This window comes from Acomys minous (assembly GCF_964271855.1).
Source record: "Acomys minous genome assembly, chromosome: 7".
Taxonomy (NCBI): domain Eukaryota; kingdom Metazoa; phylum Chordata; class Mammalia; order Rodentia; family Muridae; genus Acomys; species Acomys minous.
Window position 1 is genome coordinate 74994782 of NC_140488.1, and position 20408 is coordinate 75015189.

Genomic DNA, 20408 nt, shown 5'->3' on the forward strand with positions numbered 1-20408 from the left:
CGAATGAATAGATAAAATCAATCAGAATGTGAGACAATTATCTTGTCATTTCTGTTTAACCAAGTTTTGACATCTCTTTCTTAGGCTGTTGCTCAAGGGGATTTCAAGAAAGCATCCACGTGCGCATTACGTTGTAAAGATATGCTGATGAAGCTCCCTGAAATGGTGAGTGAAATTGCTGTACCTTTTCTCCAAGAGTTTGAAAATATGCTATATAAAGTGTTGAAGAGATATCGCTGCTATGTGGAACCTTTTGGAGATTCTATTTGAGGTCCGTTCTACTTTTTAAGGTGACCTTTAAAATAATGTACTTCCCTTGTTCTTTATCAGAAAGAACATTGCTAAGATGAAGCCTGTTCTTACATGTCTTTGCTCATTGTTTTATTGTTATATCATTTTGATAAGATTTCATCCTAAAAATCAGTTTATTCCCTTGCTGATGAGGTTGAATGCAGTTAATTATATCACTGTCCTAGAATTTTCCTATACTGGGATTTGGAGGTATGAGAGATTTATAGGATAAAACCTGCTTTCTTCCCCAGGTCTCATCAAAACTTCTAAATATAGCCTTTTGCTTTCCTTCTTTTCCTTTCCTGACCCGCTTACTCCCATTGGCCAGCTTTTTCTCCAGTGTTTATGCCTGTTTCAGGCTTTTTTCTTATAGAGGGATTAATGATAGAGTTATAACTGGATATTAGGGAGAATGTGTCAAAGGTTATATAAATTATATTTATGAGATGGTGAATGTGTCAAAGGCTACATAAATTATGCTTGTGAAATTGTTAACTTCCTTTAAATATTTAAGGTAGAACTGAATTCATATATTTTTATATAATTGCTTATAATGTGCCAGGCACTCTTGTTTTGTTTTGTTTTGTTTTGTTTTGTTTTTTTTGCTTGCTCTATCTTTTTATTAAGTAATTAATTTTTACATCCCTATCACAGTTTCCCTTCCCTTCTCCTCTCTAAGTCCCTCCCTTTTACCTCACCTCCTTGCTCTTTCTGCTCAGAAAAGGCTCAGAAAAAGGGAGACCTCCCATGGATATCAATCCTTCTTGGCATTCCAAGTTGTAGTAGGACTAGACACTTCACATCTTCCCTTGTGCCTAGGCAAGGCAGTCCAGTTAGGGGAAAGGGATCCCAAGGCAAGCAACAGAGTCAGAGGCAGCTCCTGCTCCTGCTGTTAGGAGTCCCACATGAAGACCAAGCTGCACTACTGTTACATGTGTGCTGGGGACCTAGGTTTGTCTCACATGTTCTTTGCTTGGTTGTTCAGTGTTCGGGGCCCTATTGGCCCAAGTTAGTTGGTTCTGTGTTTTCTTTTGGTGTCCCTGATTTCTCCAGCTCCTTCAATCCTTCCTCCCCTCTTCCATATAACCCAATTCCCCAAGCTCTGCCTAATGTTTGGCTGTGGGTCTCTGCTCTTTTTCCATGAGGTGCTGGGTGGGGCCTCTCAGAAGACAACTAATGGGCTCCTGTCTGCAAGTATAGCAGAGTATCATTAATAGTGTCAGAGGTTTGCTCTCTCTAGGTCTCAAGTTGGGCCAGTCATTGGTTTGCCACTCCTTCAAACTCTGCTCGGTCTTTATCCCTACACTTCTTGTAGGCAGGACAAATTAAGGTTTTATGGATGGGTTGGTTTCCTCCTCCCTCTAGTGGAATTCCAATCTGGCTATAGGAGATGGTGACATTAGGCTACATATCCCCTGCTGCTAGGACTCTCACCTAGGGTTAACACCAGGGACCCTCCCCATCCCAGAGATCCCCCCTATAGATCTCCTAGTCCTTCCTCCTCCATATAATTGATCTCCACCCTTGTTCCCCTCCCCACCCCTCTCACTCAGTTCCCTCCCTCCATCAATTTCAGATGCCTATTTTATTTTCCCTTCTGAGTGAGATTTAAGCATCCTCCCTTAAACCCTCCTTGTTACTTGGCATCTTTCGGTCTGTGGATTGTAGCGTGATTTTCTTGTACTATGTGTCTAATACCCACTTATAAGTAAATCCATACAAATTTTTGGTGATCTTTAGGTTTAATGAAAGACCTTGTCTCAAAATAATATGATGGAAAGCAAGTGATAATGATACTAACATCAGGCTCTGGCTACCATATACATGCCTGGACACAGCACACATACACACACATACAAATATGGTAAGGTAAGAAAGGGAAGGGAAAACGTGAAGAAGTCATTTATTTAATTAAAATAGAAGGCCTCATATCAAACACAAAAGTTGGTGGACAAAATAATTTTAATTAGTGATAATAAATTGGGCCTATCATCAATATAGTCTCAGCATTGTAAAGTAGGTATTATCAAATTTTTGTTTCTGGGCCAGTCAATATAGCAGTGGCGCTTTAGTAGTTCCTTTTCTGTATGACTAGTATGTTGTAGACTTGCATATCTATTTTCTTTATAGTTTTTTGTTTGTTAGTTTTGAGACAGGGTTTCTCTGTGTACCCTGGTTGCCCTGGAACTCAATCTGTAGACCCGGCTGGCCTTGAACTCAGAGATCTGCCTGCCTCTGCCTTCTGAGTGCTGGGATTAAAGGCATACACCACTATGCCCAGCTTAGGTTTTTCATTATTTTTAATGTTAAGTTTTCTTTTGGCCAGTTTTATTCCATAGCGATAACTTCATGTGGAATGAGTTGTTTTAATACTAGGAAAGATTGATATTTTATATCTATATCTTTATAACTCTATAACTCTTAATAATGACTTGATTTGTTCTGTTATCTTTGTATCAGACTGGAATTCAATTTGGAGAAGTAAATATAACATATAACACAAGAAATCATAGTAACTATACAATAGAATTTTAAATTCCTTCTCAACAAAGTCATCCTTTTTCCATGTACCAAATGTTTTCATGACAGAAGTAGAGACAAGAGGCCAAATTTATAAGAAGTCAGGATTTTATAGATTTTTGTGGGGAAAAAACCCAAATGTTATTACTTATTTTATAGTTAGAAAGGGAAGTGAGGCTTCAGTAGGAGTAATTTTGTAATGTTGTCCATTTATTTCCCAATGGTGACTTACTTAATCAGGAAGCATAGGCTCTTAGTTTCCATGTTTCATTTATTTTTCTCCATAATTGAGAATCTCCATAGATCATTAACACTAACCTGTGCACTAAGAATTGTTGGCTGTTATCCCTAACTCCCTTAGATTATATTTGTGTTAACATTGCCAATAACCCTTGTTGAATTAAAGTGTAGACTACATTCCACTTTTGTGTTTGGGACTAGTTCTTCAGTGCTTGTACTTCTGATCTTCATGCCTCTCCTCTCAAGTTCTGGGATTACATGCATGCACCACCACATCCAGTTTATGGAGCACGGGGTTCAAACCCAAGGCCTTGTGCATGATAGGTAAGCTACAGTCCTCAGGCCACACCAGCCTAACCTTGTAGAATCTTTTAACATAGATGTAGCTGGAACCCTCAGTTTATATATTTTAGCATCCTATGTAAGGCTAAGAAAATCTTTCTTACTTGCTTTTTCTCTTTCGTCTTTCCCCATATGAATCAAAGCCAGGGTCCAGGGCACAGAAACATTTATTTAAGCATATATTTTTATGGATCTTATTTCATATCATATTAGGAGTGTTTCATGAAGACAGGAATTTTGTTCAGTGATGTGTACTTAATTTCTAGAATAATGCCTACTATTGTTTAGTAAATCATTGTTAGTGAATATATAAATTAATAAGCCAATGAAGCAGTATTGGTGGTTTTTTGATCATTGCATTAAAAAATGCTACAGATGCCTTCAAGGACTTTGTTTTTAGCCCTTTATTAATTTGTTGTTATTTTTCCCCTCTAAGAAGTTGCATTTAGTGTAAATAGATTTGTAGGAATGGTGAGAGCATAAACAAAAAGTACTGAAGAAACTGGATAAAAGCTTAGTATACATAATTGTTGATCAGAATTTTGTTTTACATTTTCCTCTGAACCAGTTTAGCTGTAGGCCTCTGTGTAGTCAGTTGGTGAGAGCATCATTATAGCTACGTAATTGAGATGGCCTTGTGTGAGCCTAAGGGATCTGGAGCATGTAATGAGTTAAACTGTTTTTGCTGCAGTGTCAGGAATACATTTAAATACTAATAGACACTTTTCAAACACGTATTAGCAAGATTAACAAGACTATTCTTTATTTTAGATTTTGATATACAGTAGATCTGGTGTGCTCAGTCATGCATATTGAATTCATACTTTTTGAATGTAGTGCCATTCAAAGGGAAATCTTTAAAGAAGAAAGCCAAGGCTTTACACATTATTCATGAATAAATAGCCTTAGATCTTACATTTTTATTTCAGGATCTGCTTCTTAGTTTTGCTCTCATAAAACTTATAACGAATTCCCCTTTTTATGGATAGAATTCTACATAGATGATTTTCAAATACTCAGGGAGTATTTAGATAAATTATTAGAATTATAACACAGCTTTACATGTCATTTTCTAGTAATTTTAGAGTTGAAACTGATATAAAACATGCTACTGATATATTTCTACTGATATATTGATTTACCTATAACAGTATTTTTCAATGGTTTAATTTCATATACTTGTTCCTGCTTTTGTCTCAGTGATAATTTATGTAAGGGAAATTTAAAGAGTCCATTAAACTATTTACAAACAGCCTTATAGCTGTATAGCTGTTTGGATATTTTTCAAAATTTAGAATTTTTGAGAATTTTACTTTGTTTTTGAGTATATTTCCTACTCTAATGCTTTTACTGGATCTGACAATTCAAAGCAATATTTTTGTTTCTCATTTTGCTAGGCAAGTGATCAAATTTTTTGTTGGTTTTTGAGACAGGGTTTTTCTGTGTGTAGCTTTGGCTGTCCTAGAACTCACTCTGTAGACCAAGCTGACCTAGAAATCACAGATACCCATCTGCCTCTGCTTCCCAAGTGCTTACCACTTCTGCCTGACCAGGCTTTTTTTCCATAAAAGATAATATTTTATAATCATATCAGAAAAAAACCCAAGATTTTGAACCAAGTCTCTTGAGTTTCTATACAGATGAAGGAGGGCCTATTAAAAAAAACCAATGTCCTCTCCCTCCCTCCCGCCTCATATACATGTTTTCTTCTTTGTTATGCTTGCCACTAAAGTAGTTTTCTAACCATGCACAAACCTGATTCATAAAGTTACAATCAATGGAATGTGTGCCCTAGTTGAATGCCACCTCTTATACTGGTTCCCAAAGTTTGAACAAGATTTGGGGACTACACACACACACACACACACACACACACACACACACACACACACACACACCATCATCTTCTATCTGTTCTCCAGCTGCAGAGAATTTGATGGGAAACTTCTGTGTAAGAGCATGTCCATAGAGAGCAGAGTATAACAGCCACCATGTCCCGTGTGATGTGAATGAGAACAGTGTCTACTGTTAAGACATTGAGATTTGGGTATAGTTTCATGAAAGGTATGATACAAGGTAGGAAGATAAGAGGAAAACAAGTCTTTGAGAATTTTATACAATGTATCTTGATCATATTTATTCCCCAACTCCTCCCAGACCTGCTTCTCACTCCCAACCTACCTATTTTTTTTATTATTTAATTAAGTTATTCAGATTACAACTAAATTGTTATCCCATCACTTGTATCCTCCCGTTCCTCCTTCCCTCCTGATTTCACCCTATTCACCTCCTCTAGGGCTAAGACGGAGGGAGACCTCCTCCCCCACTATATTGTCATAGGCTATCAAGTCTCATTTTGAGTGCCACCAGGCCTCCCCACCAAAGGGTGGTGGTCAAATATGGGGCACCAGAGTTCATATCAGAGTCAGTCCCCACTTTCCACATAACTGTAGAGAATGTCCTGTCCATTGGGTAGATCAGAGTAGGGGTTTACTACATGTATTGTCCTTGGTTAGTACAATAGTTTGAGCAGAGCCCCCTGGGCCCTGATCCACCCATCATGATGTTTTTGAACCTACCCAATTTTGTATCTTTAATTTTTTAAAATTTATTTTTCTGTGAGCCAGCTACATAGTGAAAACCTGTCTGCACTAATCTATAGGTATACAATAATTCGTTAGGAATCAGTTTAATACTGTGTCCATTAACAACATAGTAGTAGCAGTTCTCCCTTATAAATTTTTAACCATACCCCATGAGTAACTTACAAATCCTGAGACAAGAGTTTATAACATATTATTTTGAGAGCAGAGTGCAGAGAAATCCTAGAGATAAAAGATTTTTAGGAGTGGGAAGTAGAACCTAGAACCTTAGTGATAAGAGACTTGGAAATGTGGAGCCGAGAAACCTTAGATATAAGAGCTTTGGAGATCATTTGTTTCTGCAGTTGTTACAATCTGTAAGAATTTGGAAATTAGGGCCAGGAAAGATGGCTCAGTGGTTAAGAGCACTGCCTGCTCTTCCAAAGGTCCTGAGTTCAATTCCCAGCAACCACATGGTGGCTCACAACCATCTGTAATGTGATCTGGTGCCCTGGTGTACATGCAGGGAGAACATTGTATACATAATAAATAAATCTTTAAAAAAAGAAAAAAAAAAAGAATTTGGAAATTAAGTGTGCCATGTTTTGGCCATTGATCAGTATTGAGACCAAGCTGTAATAATAAAATTTTGAGTCCATTGAGGAAGGGAGAGTCATAGAATGGAATGCTGTGCCAGTTTGTTCCTGTAAGCTCCATGGGTTAGCTGAGAACTGAAGCTGCGGGACTGCAGGCTGGAGCTAGAGATAGCCAGGAGAGTGCAGGGGAAAAGGGAACCAGTAAGCATCTTTGTATGACTTTGTGGTATCTCTTAGCTCCCAACTTCCAGGATACCTTTCTATCTGAGCTGTAGCACTTACACTCACCATTAATGGGTAACTTCACTGAAACGTTTAAATTTATGTATATGTATACTTATATTTTTAAAGGAAACTTCAGTAGTAGTAGGTTTCCATATGAATTTTTCAAAAGACCTTTAAAATTAGTTATTCCTCCCCATATTTCATCCTCTATCCTGTCCTTCCATCGCCTACCTCATTTAACCCTTCCTATTCAGTTACTCCCCTTTCCCCTTTATGTAACCAGTCTCTTTCTCTTCCAAAGCTCTCCCCAATTCTATGGCCTCTTATTAGTTCCTTGGCCTCTATAGGTATTCCAAATGAAATACATATGTAAATATTCAAAGCTGGCATCCACATATGAGAGAAAACATATGATGTTTGTCTTTCTTGGTCTGGGTTACTTCATCCAGGTTGATTGTTTCCAGCTCCGTCCATTTAATTGAAAATTATATAATTTTACTTTTCTTAATAACTGAGTCATATTCCATTATGTAAATATTTCACATTTTTATTATCTATATCATATTTTAATTTTCTGCTCATCAGTTTGTAGATACCAAGGCTGTTTCCATTCCTGGCTATTGTGATAGAGATACTTGAGCAAGTATATCTATGGTAGGTTATAGAATTCTTCAGGTGTATATCAAGCATAGCCCAGCTAGATCATACAGTATATCTATTTCCAGCCTTTTGAGGAACCACCACACTGATATCTATAGTAGCTGCAACCAACTTGCATTCACACCATTAGTGTATTAAGTGTTTCCTTTTCCTCACATCCACCCAGCATTTATTGTATCTTAGCCATTCTCTCTAAGTAGTTTTGATTTGCATTTTTCTGATGATTAAGGATGTTGAACATTCAAAAAATATATTTCTCAACTATTTGCCATTTCATGTCTTGAGAATTTTCTTTTAGTTCTTTGACCTAATTTTTAACTGGGTTGTTTGTTTTCCTGATGTTTCAGTCCTTTATATTTTGTAGACACTAAGCTTTTGTCAGATGTGTAGTAGATAAAGGTTTTCTTTTCCTATTCTGTAGGATTCCTATTAACGCAAATGATAATATCCCTTGCTATACAGAAGGGGTTTGGTTTCAGGAGGTTCCATTTGTCAGTTATTGGTCTCAATACCTGCAGTATCAGAATCTTGTTCAAAAAGTCCTTTTCTGTATAAAATGAAACATTTCCTACTTTCTTTTCTATCCAATTTAGGGAATCAGGTATTATATTGAGATCTTTGATCCATTTTGGAGTTAAGGTTTATGCATGTTGAGAGACAAGGATCTAGTTTCATTCTTCTGCACATAACTATTTACTTTAACCATCACCATTTGTTGAAGGTGCTATCTTTTTTGCAATGTGTGTCTTCAGCCTCTTGGTCAAAATTCAGATAGCTGTGTATGTATGGACTTGTATCTAGGTCCTTAATTCTATTCCATCGATCAATGTGTTTATTTTTTATATCAATACCATACTGTTTTTTAAAATTACTGTTACAGTGTAGTATAATTTAAATCATGGATAATGATTCCTCTAGCAGTTCTTTCATTGATTGGGATTATCTTGATTATCCTGGTTTATTTTTGTGGTTCTATATGAAATTTAAGAATACTTTAAAAATTTTTTTATGAAGAATTGTGTTGGAATTTTGATGGGATTAAGCTGAATCTTAACTTGGTAGGGTGGTTATTTTTACGATATGAATTTTACCAATCCATAAACATGGGAAATCTTATTATTTTCTGGTATCAAATTCCTTACTGGTAGTTACAAAGAGACTTTCAACCTCTATAAATAATCTGTTGTAATATTTTTACTTATAACTGAATTCCCACTTGAATGCTTTGTATCTATCTTATATAAATTGAGAATTTTTGATAATGATGGTTATTTATGTAGCCTTGGCTGGCCTGGAACCAGAAAGGCCTCAAACTAATAGAAATCTGTCTTAAATTGTCTCTGAATGCTGAGGTGAGAAGTGTGTGCCACCACTCCTGGCCTATTTTTAAGGCTCTAAGCAGCTATTATATATTTTTTTAACTTGAAGAAAAGAATGAATCTATTTGTTTATTTATTTACTTATTTATGCTTTTATATTACAGACAAAATATCTTCATGTACTCTGTTACAACCTTGGAGTAGAAACAGGCAAGCAGAATAAATGTAACGAGACCTCATTCTGGCTTAGGTAATGTAAAAAAAAAACTGAAAATTCAGAGATATTATGATAGAGACCAGTTAATATTTACTTTGTAGTTCTTTGGCCATTTAAATCTTTAAAAGCCCAACATGCCAAATTTATTTGGTTCTTTAGCTTGTGTTATTTAGAATTCTCTAGAGGAGTAGAAGGGATAGAAAGTATATATGTTATAAAAGAAAAGGCAGAGAAACCTGGTTTCTTTTTTTTTCACTTTAAAAATTTATTTATTAATTCATTCATATTACATCTCCATTGTTATCCCATCCCTTGTATCCTCCCATTCCTCCCTCCCTCCCATTTTCCCCTTACTCCCGTCCCCTATGACTGTGACTGAGGGGGACCTCCTCCCCCTGTATATGCTCATAGGGTATCAAGTCTCTTCTTGGTAGCCTGCTATCCTTCCTCTGAGTGCCACCAGGTCTCCCCATCCAGGGGACGTGGTCAAATACGGGGCACCAGAGTTCGTGTGAAAGTCATACCCCACTCTCCACTCAACTGTGGAGAATGTCCTGTCCATTGGCTAGATCTGGGTAGAGGGAAACCTGGTTTCTTTTCAGTCCATGAAGCTACATGCCTCAGCAGTTTCAATCTGGTGCCAAAGGTATTAAAGATTCCCAAGGGAGTCACTAGTCTTTACTTCATAATAGAACCTGATGAAGGTGGATTCTGATGTCAGCAAAGAATGGTGGTGCAATAGAGTTAGATGAACTCACTGGCAAGAAGAAAAGGCAAGGAGGCAAGCAGCAGTGGGTTTTTTCTTGTTGTTGTTGTTTTTGTTTTTGTTTTGTTTTTGCCAGGACTTCCTCACTATCTGTGCTTTAGCCAGAATATACAGCCCATTTTCAAGAAGACTACTTTTCCTTTAATTAACCTTTCCTGGAAATGCTTGCATATCCCCAGATAGAGACATATCCAGTCAAGTTAACACTCAGTATTGACAGTCACAAGTCCACCTCTTGTCAACTTGACACCAAACCATATATTTTTATGTAATGCTTGATTTTCAAATGAAGACAATAAAAGGTGGTAATTTGACCTAATATGATATAACTATCCTACTTCCAGAAAAGAGGAAAAATTCCCTTGAAGGATGACCAGTTCCTTAATATTATATAGCTTAAACATGACTATAGATTTAAGAACACTTAACTCTACTGATCTTATTGATGTTACATTAAATGGTGTGGTGGTTTGAATGAAAACAGCCCTGTCTTAGTTACTATTCTATTGCTGTGAAGAGATATTATAACCAGGGCAGCTTATAAAAGAAAACACTTAATTGGAGGTCTGCTAACAGTTTCAGAGAGTTGGTCCATGATCATCATGGTGGGGAGCATGGCAACAGGGAGTCAGGCACAGAGTGGGAGCAGTAGCTGAGAGCTTACATTCTGATCTACAGGTAGGAGATAGAGCGTGAGACTGAACCTTGAGTGGAGCACCCAACCCCCAGTGACACACCTCCTCCAACAAGGCCACAACTACTAATCCTTCCTAAGCAGTCCACTAACTGGGAACCAGTCATTCAAATATATGAACCTACAGGGGCCATTCTCATTCAAGCCCCCATAGCCCCCATAGTCCTATATTTTAATACTTAGTCTCCAGTTCGTGCCATTTTTGGGGGGAAAGATTAGATGTGGCCTTGTTGGAGGAAATGTGTCATGAATTTGAAGGAGAGTGGGGAGGAGTATATGGGGGTATTTGGAAGGAGGAAAGGGAAGGGAGAAATGATGTAATTAAATTACAATCTCAAAATGAGCAATAAAAGGTTACATAAGAAATACCATTTTGCCTTTAAGAGAGGAAAAATACAAATATCTACTTAATACTTATGTAAATGGTCACAGACATATTTTTAACAAAATAGGATGAAACACGGTAATTACAACCCTTATTTTGGTACTTGGCCAAGTGGCCTTATCTGGTATTCTCTTTTGTCAGTAGGTCATTGCCTAGAAAGATGCCACACACTTCCAGTCCTGAAGACTCTGGACCATTTATCATCTTGCCTTAGTTGGGTTGTTATAAGTTTCTTAATCACAGGATATGATCACAGAACACCAAGAGGTATCTTGAGGATCTCTGGAAGTTCAGACATGCTCTTTCTTACCTCTTTTGTGGTAGTCTGGATCAATTGCCCCTGCTGACACTGGAAGTTTTTTCTTAGCCAGTTAACTCAAGGGCATCAGAAGCTCAAAGTAACTGACCATGGGGAGATCTTAGTTCCTAGTTCAGTGGAATTGCCTCCTTGACAGAATCACTCCTCACTTTATAACAAAGACTTTTAGTCCAGCAAAACATAAGGTTGAAAGAATAGGACTGTAAAATTTTACTTGTGGGTCACTAGGGGTGAGCGAATGATCCATTCTCATTTGCTCATTGATTTCTGGGCTTGTGAATACTGCCCAGGGGAGGAACAGTACCTTATGTTGGATAATGATTCAGAACACATACAACCCTCTGGAGAACCCTGCCCAAGTCTTACTGGCTATTGATATCTAGTTTGCACTGTTTTGTTTTGTTTTGTTTTTTTCAATCTATGGGCATCGGTATGGTTAGGAACATGGTAAAACCTATCACTTCCACGAGCATGAGCACATGAGCTGCACTTCTTTGGCTGTAAAATGAATTCCTTGGTCAGAGACAATACTGTGTGTTATATTGTGAAGGTGAATAGGTCCATAGATGATACGATTGCTGAAGCATTATGTTCAGGAAAGGCAAATTCGTAACTAGAATAAGAATCTGTTTCAGTAAGAACAAAGAGCTGCCCCTTTCCATGCTGGAAGTAGTCCTCCCATCAAATGCCATCAACCTACTACCAAATCATTGCTTGGTCACCTGGGAGAATTGTATCATAAGGAGGCTTTGTCTTAGTCACTGCTTAGTACTCAGCTGCAGCTATAGGCATGGTAGCCTTGGTACATGTTGTCAAGCCTGTACATAACCGTCATTCCTGCTGCAGTTGTCATTTTCTTCATAGGCCCATTGAACAGTGTCAGGAATTGCCAGGGAAAGAGATTGCTGTATACAGATTAGCTTATCCTGTCTACTTGATTATTCCTCTGCTAAAGTCACCTTTTGGTGAGCATTTAAATGGCGCACACACAGATGTCTTTACATCTTTTGTCTGTTTGGAAAAGTGTATCTACACACCCATTCTCCAAATATTTTCTTATCATTTCTAATAATTTACTTTCTAAGTCACCAACCATTCAGTCATTTGCTACACCGAAGAATCAGTATATAACTACACATCTGGCCATTATTTCTTTTAAGTAAAGTGCATTACTGTGTGTATTTCCTGAAATGTTCAAAAGTCTCACATGTGGAGACAGTAAATCTCCTGCTCCTCATAAGTAGCGCATAGGATAGCAAATGTATTTATAGTGCATAGATCTTTAAACAGTTTGTCCATCGATTACCTATGCTCTCCAAAGTACCAGGAAAGTCTTTATGAACTTTTGGTGCAGTAGAATTGGAAAGCCAGCTCTGGAACCCACCAAACCCATTAGAGAAATTTACCCTTAACAATTCTGTTTCTTAGTAACTACTCTTAGTAATAAAACCTTTATTAGGTAGAATTCTCTAGAGGAACAGAATCAATAGAATGTTATATATTATTAGAGGGACTATATTAGGTTAGCTTAAAAGATAGGGGCCATGTAGGCAAACAGTAGCAGTCTGCACACTAGAGAGACAGAGTCCAAGAAGCTGAATGGCTTCACAGTCCCAATCTGTTCCTGAAAACCCGCACGCTCCCTAGTGTTGTTGGTATCATTACATACTGCATGGGGAAGAAGCTAGAGTTTGAGGTGCGAGGCACAGCTCAGCAGCAGCCAGGTCAGGAAGAAGCAAGGTGCACACTATTTTTTCTTGGATCTCTTTATGTCTCAATCACCGATAAGTGTTACAGCTCAGATGCAAAGGTTGTAGGATTAGATTTTTTCGAAACATGCTTTATTTAAGGTTCTTAAACGCTTCTACCTCCCTTCCAACCCACCAACCGGAGGTAGGAGAGAAAGAATGTTAGTAGGAAAAGGGGATTGTGTGGACCTGTTTAGAAGTAGTTTCTTGGGGCGATTCCACTCTTCGTTGTCAGGATACCAGGAGTCCAGTTCAATAGCAAACACCGAACAGAAACACAAATCAATAGTGGCTGTATGATCCAGTAGAAATGAGTTAGTGGAATACCATGAGAAGTTCTCTGGCACGTGTCTCTCTATGAAGTAAAGATCAGTGAAGCACTGCACGGGCGTAGCAATGCAATGCTGTAGTCTCAGTGTCTGTGGGGTTCTAGTTACAGTCTTTCTAAACATCATGTGCCTCCTCAGGTGTCTGTTTTCAGGAAATCACCACATGCCTTCTCACAAGACAGCTTCCAGAAAAACATCACGTTACATAACTGAGTTTTTAAAGAAACCAGAAACCTCCACTTCAAAAGGTATTCTGGCAATTGGAAGCCAAGGAATACCACAAAGTTACACTGCACAATAAACCTCACACAAGAGATTTATTGAGAGGGAGAAACCCAGGAGGGTAGCTGACACTGCTTTGGAGAGAAGCAAAAGAGAACTAGGCAGGAAACAGGATTTACATAGGATTTCTCATGGAGGTAGGGGAGGAGATTTCTAGAGTGACCTAGGATTGGTAGGATATTTTTCTTAGGGTGGGCCCTAGGGCTTGGCCACTTTCCTGCCCTGGGGCTGGGAATGGCTGTTATAGCTATTAGGGAAATCTGGGGTGGCAGGTGGCTGGCCATTGGAGCTCCTAAGGGGCAAGGCTTACCAGGGAAAGCAATGTCTGCTGTTCAGGTTGGCGTGGATAGCCAACATTATCCACTGGAGGTGCTATCTATTTTGAATGTACATCTATCCTCTTAATTCTTTCCAGAAACACCCTTGCAGACAGGCCCAGGAATGTCTCCTATGTGATTTCCATTACAGATCATTTGATTCCTCTCCTCTCCTCCTCTTCCCTTTCCCCCTCTCTCTCCTCCCTTCCCCTCCCTTCCCCTCTCCCTTTCCATTTTCTTTTTCTTTCTTCTCCTCCCCTCCCCTCCTGTCCCCTCTCCTTTCTGCTTCCTTTATTCCTTTTTCCTTCCTTTGAAGCTCAGTGAGTTCCTTAAAGTATCTGTTTTAAATCATCTATCCTAGAGTTTGCCCATACTGGCTACTACCTAGTCAGATTTTATTGTGTTATCTTCACCTTTAGGTGGGATCTTGGTTTCCTGGAAACGTTAGATATTTGCATAGCATCATCTGCACTTGAAATTATGTAAAGTGACTTTGTGTTTATTTTTCCAGAAAGTCTAAGCAGTCTGCTAATTTCCTCTTGAGTTTATGGTAGCTTCCACTATTTCAGCACTAGATATGCTACATCCAAGTTTCCTGATGTTGGTGTGTTGTTACTGTCAGTATTAGAGTGAAATCTAAGTCCAAGTTTGTCCCAATTCTATAAATGGTGTATTTTTCAACATAAATCTTAGGACTCCACAAAGATAGTTCCTCTAGTCCCCCAACCTTTCCCTTTTGCTGGGGTAGATCAGATATTCATAGTCATAGAGATGTGATTTAACCACTGAAGGATTTTTGCCTTTCTCTGTCAATTGATTAGCATCAGGCTCTTATGTCATACATGTGACCAATGCCACAAAAATGTCAAACAGCCTGCCAAACATAACATCAAGGCAGCTGCTTACTACAGTGTTAGAGGTCTGCTTAAGACCATTGCAATAAGTCATTAGTAATGCTGGCTTGAGTAGCAGTTTGATAGATGAGTGATGCTGCATGTCTGTTCTTGACAGTAGGGCTTTACCAGAGATTTTTCCCATGGGCACGCCACTGATTTTCCTTGAATCTTCTGAGGATAGTGTGGTGCAGTAACAACCACTGAACTGTGTCTGTAGTTAGACAGTTGGTGAAGGATCTTACTCACCTGCCCTCTTGCTGTCCACTTTTCAAAATACTCATTTTTATACAAATGATAATTTATCAAAACTAATGTGATATTTTATATGTATATGATATTATCATAATCCAGCTTGCTAGCAAATATATACACTCATATTTTTTTGTGATTCTAATTTTATTTTAAAAATAGAACAGTGATTGAGAGAAATACTACAGTTTTACAGTATTATTCATGTGTATGGCTTAAACTCCATTATTGCAAAAATCGGTTCTATTTTATTCTTCCACCTCTTAGGGCTTACAATAGTAGTTTACACCTCATAACTGGCTAAGACTTTACACTCATATTATTATCTCCCCTTTCTAGTTATAACATTTAAGATTATCTCTCAAAAAATTTTACATATAAAATGAAATTTATTGATGTTTAGTCACCAAGCTGTAAATTAAACCTTGAGAAGTTATTCAGTTATTTGCTTCTTTGAATTTGACTGTTTTTTAAATCTACATCTAAGTGAGAACTTGCAATATTCATCTCTCAGTGCTTTGCTTATTTTACTTAATATAATGCTTTCCTTATTCGTTGGTGTTGGGGTAAATGAAAGAATTTCCTTCTTTTTATTCATCCTTTTGTGTGCTCACATGTGTGCATGTGTGCGCTCGCGTGCGCGCGCATGTGTGTGTGTGTGTGTGTGTGTGTGTGTGTGTGTGTGTGTGTGACATTTTCTTTATCTGTTCTCCTGTTGATGGAGTTGAGTTGCTTCCATGTATTGGCTATTCTGAGCATAGGACTTCCTATATTTCTCCTATACTAATTTCATTTTCTTACTGACCTGCAACCATCTCCTCTTTTTCCTTCTTCTGTTCTCCTTTCCCTTCTCCTTTACTCTTTTACCTCTATCCACTTCTTATACTTGTAATTTCCTTGTCTGGCTTTGGTATCATGGTAATACTAGCTGTATAAAAAGAGTTGGATATATCTCATATTTTTCTAATTTTTGAGAAAGTTTGAGCAGTATTTTATTACTTGTTTTAAAAAATGTTGTTGGCTGAAGGGGCAGCTCTGGGAGCCGCAATCTGCGTCTTGGCTTTGGCCCATGCTGCACCATAGTGATACTTGCAGAGCTGCTGGTGCTGCGGGCCTCATCTTCGGGCTACTTTGTCAACTTTGAGGTGGAGTCCCAGGAGTGCTCCTTTGAGCAGGTCACCTCAGGCACCAAGATGGGCCTCATCTTCGAGGTGGCAGAGAGTGGCTTCCTAGACATTGATGTGCAGATCACAGGACCAGATAATAAAGGAATCTATAGAGGAGACAGAGAGTCCAGTGGGAAGTACACATTCTCTGCCCACATGGATGGGATGTACAAGTTCTGCTTTAGTAATAGGATGTCCATCATGACTCCAATGATAGTAATGTTCATCATTGACAGTGGGGAGGCTTACAAAGGACAAGACACAGAGCAGAAGCTCATCAGAACAAGCTAGAAGAAGTAATTAATGAGCTGGCAGTGGCAATGACAGCTGTAAAGCACAAACAGGAGTATATGGAAGTCTGGGAGAGAGTACACAGAGTCATCAATGACAACACAAACAGCAGAGTGGTCCTTTGGTCCTTCTTTAAAGCTCTTGGTCTAGTTGCTATGACACTGGGACAGATTTACTACCTGAAGAGATTTTTTTTTGAAGTCCAAAGGATGTTTAAAAGGCCTTTTTCTATTGATCCTAAATTCACAATTTTCTTGTTTATCAAATACCTTGGTCATAAGAATGTCAGTTTATACATTTTTATTTTATGAACAGTCAGTGACTTATGTTTCTTTATAATTAGTAGGTGTTGGGGAAAACCTGCTTCGGAAAGTTAGAGTGAAGATTTGACATTTGGTTGGCCTGTAATTCTTACCTTAGTGCTGCCCCATTATACAGACCCTTTCAAGATTCCAGAGGCTGTTAATGCTGTATGGGACTGTGCTCTTTATTTTGCTTTCACCTTTGGTTTTCATAATAAAATGTAGTTTGTTCTGACAATTTTTTCTTAACTGACTGCATTCTAGGAGTCCTGAGCTGTGGGTCATCATCAGAGGTTCATTTTGTTGAGTCATTACGGCAACAGCGAACTGAATCTTGACCCTTCTGGCCCTGCCTCAGGGCAGAGTGACCTGATAGGGTATTTTACCAGTGTGAGCACTCATACTTTTAAACTAAAGATTTGTCCCAACACTTCTCCCTAAAGGTTTATATAAAATCTCAGAACTGAATCATCTCTATTGGAATTGACACAAGTAGCTGATAGCTTAGTCATTTTCCCAGGTGCTGCATTAGCATGTCCATTGTTGGCAATTAGGAAGAGCAAATTCGCTCACGTGGAAGCCTGCACTTCTCACACCAAAGGGTTAAAGCCTCTTGGATTGCTTGCAGTGATAGACAGCCACTGTTGTCCTTTTAGTTCGTAGCTTTTGGGCCCTTGTCTTCAATGTCAGTGCTAGGGTTTTGTTTATCCTCTGGAGTCTTTCATTTTTTTTTGCATGTCAGTTTTGTTTATATAAAATGAAGATACTCTCCGATGATGGGTTTAATGACAGGTACTCTGCTTTCTGTGTGGGTGGTCCAGGATTATGTGGCGACTGATGTCTGTTACCTGGATATTTTATTTTTCCTTTTGGATCCTGCAAGGGGAAAACTACAAGTAACAATTTTAATAAATTTAATTTAAATTTGTTACAGGTTTTTATGTTCAGGACAAATAATTTCACAATCTTGGATGATATCTTTGCAACAATTTGTTTTTGATAAGGTGACTTAAACCCTAGGGCAGCTGTTACATGCCAGTATTTGTGTGTGTGTGTGTGTGTGTGTGTGTGTGTGTGTGTGTGTGTGTGTGTAAAAACACTTCAGAATTGAATTAAAAGATGGAAATTAAAAATTGGTTGTCTATCTTAAATGTCCCAGGTTCATTAAATAAACAATTCTTTTTAAAAACAACAACAAAAAATTTTAAGGCTGTGCAGTAAAACCATAATATTCTGTCTGTTTCATAGATGGAATGCTTTTTATCACTGATCCAATCTCCTTACTGTGTTTACATTTTAAAAAATTAATTTATTCATATTACAACTCAATGGTTATCCCATCCCTTCTATCCTCCCATTCCTCCCTCCCTCCCATTTTCCCCTTACTCCCCTCCCCTATAACTGTGACTGAGGGGGACCTCCTCCCCCTGTATATGCTCATAGGGTATCAAGTCTCTTCTTGGTAGCCTGCTGTCCTTCCTCTGAGTGCCACCAGGCCTCCCCATCCAGGGGACATGGTCAAATATGGGGCACCAGAGTACGTGTGAAAGTCATACCCACTTTATTTCATCACAGTTCAATTACAGGTAGATTGAATGTGCCTAAGAGTTAACCATTTTTTGTAGATTGTGCAATTTGTTGGTATGTAATTGTTCAAAGTGATCTTACGCATTTTATTTTTGTGGTAACAGTATGTCTCTTCTTTCATTTCTTATTTTATCATTTGGAGTTTTGTTAGTTTTTCTTAGTTTAGATAAAAGTAGGTTAGTTTTTACTTTTTTTTTTAACAAACCAACTCTGATCTTCTAAATTATTTTTGTAGTCTCTGTTTCATTTATTTATACTCTGTTTTTTATTACTTCCTTCTACCAACTTTGATTTAGGAACTTTTTCTAGGGGAGATTTTGTTTGTTTGTTTGTAGATTTGTTTTGAAGATAAGATTTGGGGGTTGACCTTTGTTGAACTCACTATGTAGTTTAGAATGGTTTCAAATTTGAGATCTTTATTAAGTCTCTCAAGTGTCAGGGTGATACTGACACCATACCTGGCAAATTATTAGTTTCTTCTTTTGAAATAAGTCTCACTATGTAGCCAGAGCCTGTCTTGAAATAGAAATCTTTCCATCTCAGCCTCCCCTATGAATGTTGAGATTATAAATATGCTTTAGAACTGCTTGCTTTATCCTGTAAATTTTGATATGTTTGATTTCCATTTTTCTTTGTCTTACAGTTATTTTGCATGTGTATGTATGTGTTGTCTGCACATGTAAGTGTGTGTATGTGGAGGCTGCCTAAGACTGACATTTGGTGTCTTTATTATTCTCTACCTTATTCATTGAGTCAAGATCTCTCAACTGAGTCTAGTGTTTGCAGATAGGACTAGACTAGGCTAGCTCTGCAGCTTGCTCTGTGGATCCACTGTCTGTCTTTTAGCACCTAAATTATATGTGGGCTGTCAACTCTGCCTGGCATTTATATGTATTTCAGCAATTCAAACTCCAGTCCTCTTGCTTGTGTGGCAAGCACTTTATCCACTGAACAATCTCTCCAGCCCCTACCTCAAAATCCTTTACATTTCTCTTTCAGTTTCTTCATTGACTATTCAAGAGCCTGGTTAATTTCCATCTCTTTGCAAGTTTTCTCAATTCTTCTTAATAGTAATTTCTAGTTTCATACCATCATGAATAGAAAAGGATACATGGTGTGATTTCAGCTTTAAATTTTGTCAATGCTTACTTTGTCCCCTAACATATGATATATTGTAGAGACTATTCCATGAGAACTTAAAAATATGAATTCTTTTGTTTTGGGGTGGGGTGGAAATGTTGTTTTAATTTTCTTAGAGGAAGGGATGAAATGAGAGCCATACTCAAGCTGTACAAATCCATGGCTTGGGCTGAACCAGAACATTTTTTTTCTCCTGTTCTAGCTATCCCTAGGCCTAGGCCTGGAAACTTCTAACCTCCATACAATCTAATCTTCTGTAAGCCTGGACCTTGAAGGCTTCTGTTTCTAGTCTCCATTTGCTAACCTGGGCCTAGAATGATTTAGCCTCTAGACTTACTGCTGAATAAGCTCATGCTTTCTAGTTCTTTCTGAACTCTGGCTAGTTCAACTCAACTTTTCTGGTTCAAACTCTTCACCAAGTTGATTGATTCAAATTGGCTTCTTTCAGTGACTCACTGAATTGCTCTGCTTGGAAAAACTGCCTCTGAATTCTATGAACTGAATTTCACTGACTGAACTGACTTCACGAACTAAACAGACCTGTATGAACTTGAACTCAACTGTATTCAACTGAACTGCACCACACTCCACACTATCTTTCCTGTCAAGTTCTCGTGAGAGTTGAGTGTGTCCCATCTCTTGTCTCATTCTCTAATTTATCACTTTGTCTGTTCCTTTGTCTGTCACTTTCAAACCTTCCTACTACCTTCTAAAAACTGTTCTTTCATTGTTTAGGATTAAAGTGTGTACTAAGGGCATGTCTGCATTCTAGCCAGATCATACTGTAATCCAGGAAATTTCTGCATTCCAACCAGATCACATAGACCCATGTGATCCCTTGCCAGAGCAGCCATGTTGCTGGATTAAAATTCCTCTACAGACAAGCCAGCCCAGTTAGGGGAATGGGATCCAATGGCAGACATCAGAGTCTGAGAGAGGACTCCC

At 38.2% G+C, this 20408-nt stretch overlaps 1 protein-coding gene and 1 pseudogene across 2 annotated transcripts in view; both read left to right on the forward strand.

Annotated features, from left to right (window-relative positions):
- The window catches only part of TEX11 (testis expressed 11), a 219150-nt gene that overhangs the window by 35751 nt on the left and 162991 nt on the right, over positions 1–20408 (forward strand). Inside the window, exons 8-9 of the mRNA XM_084789325.1 lie at positions 85–165; positions 8940–9025. Coding sequence (XP_084645451.1) covers positions 85–165; positions 8940–9025 — 167 coding nt within the window. The remainder of the gene's footprint in view (positions 1–84; positions 166–8939; positions 9026–20408) is intronic.
- LOC311602001 (transmembrane emp24 domain-containing protein 2-like) lies at positions 12829–16745 on the forward strand (annotated as a pseudogene). Its single transcript has 2 exons — positions 12829–12896; positions 16005–16745. The product of its transcript is annotated as a transmembrane emp24 domain-containing protein 2-like (transcript).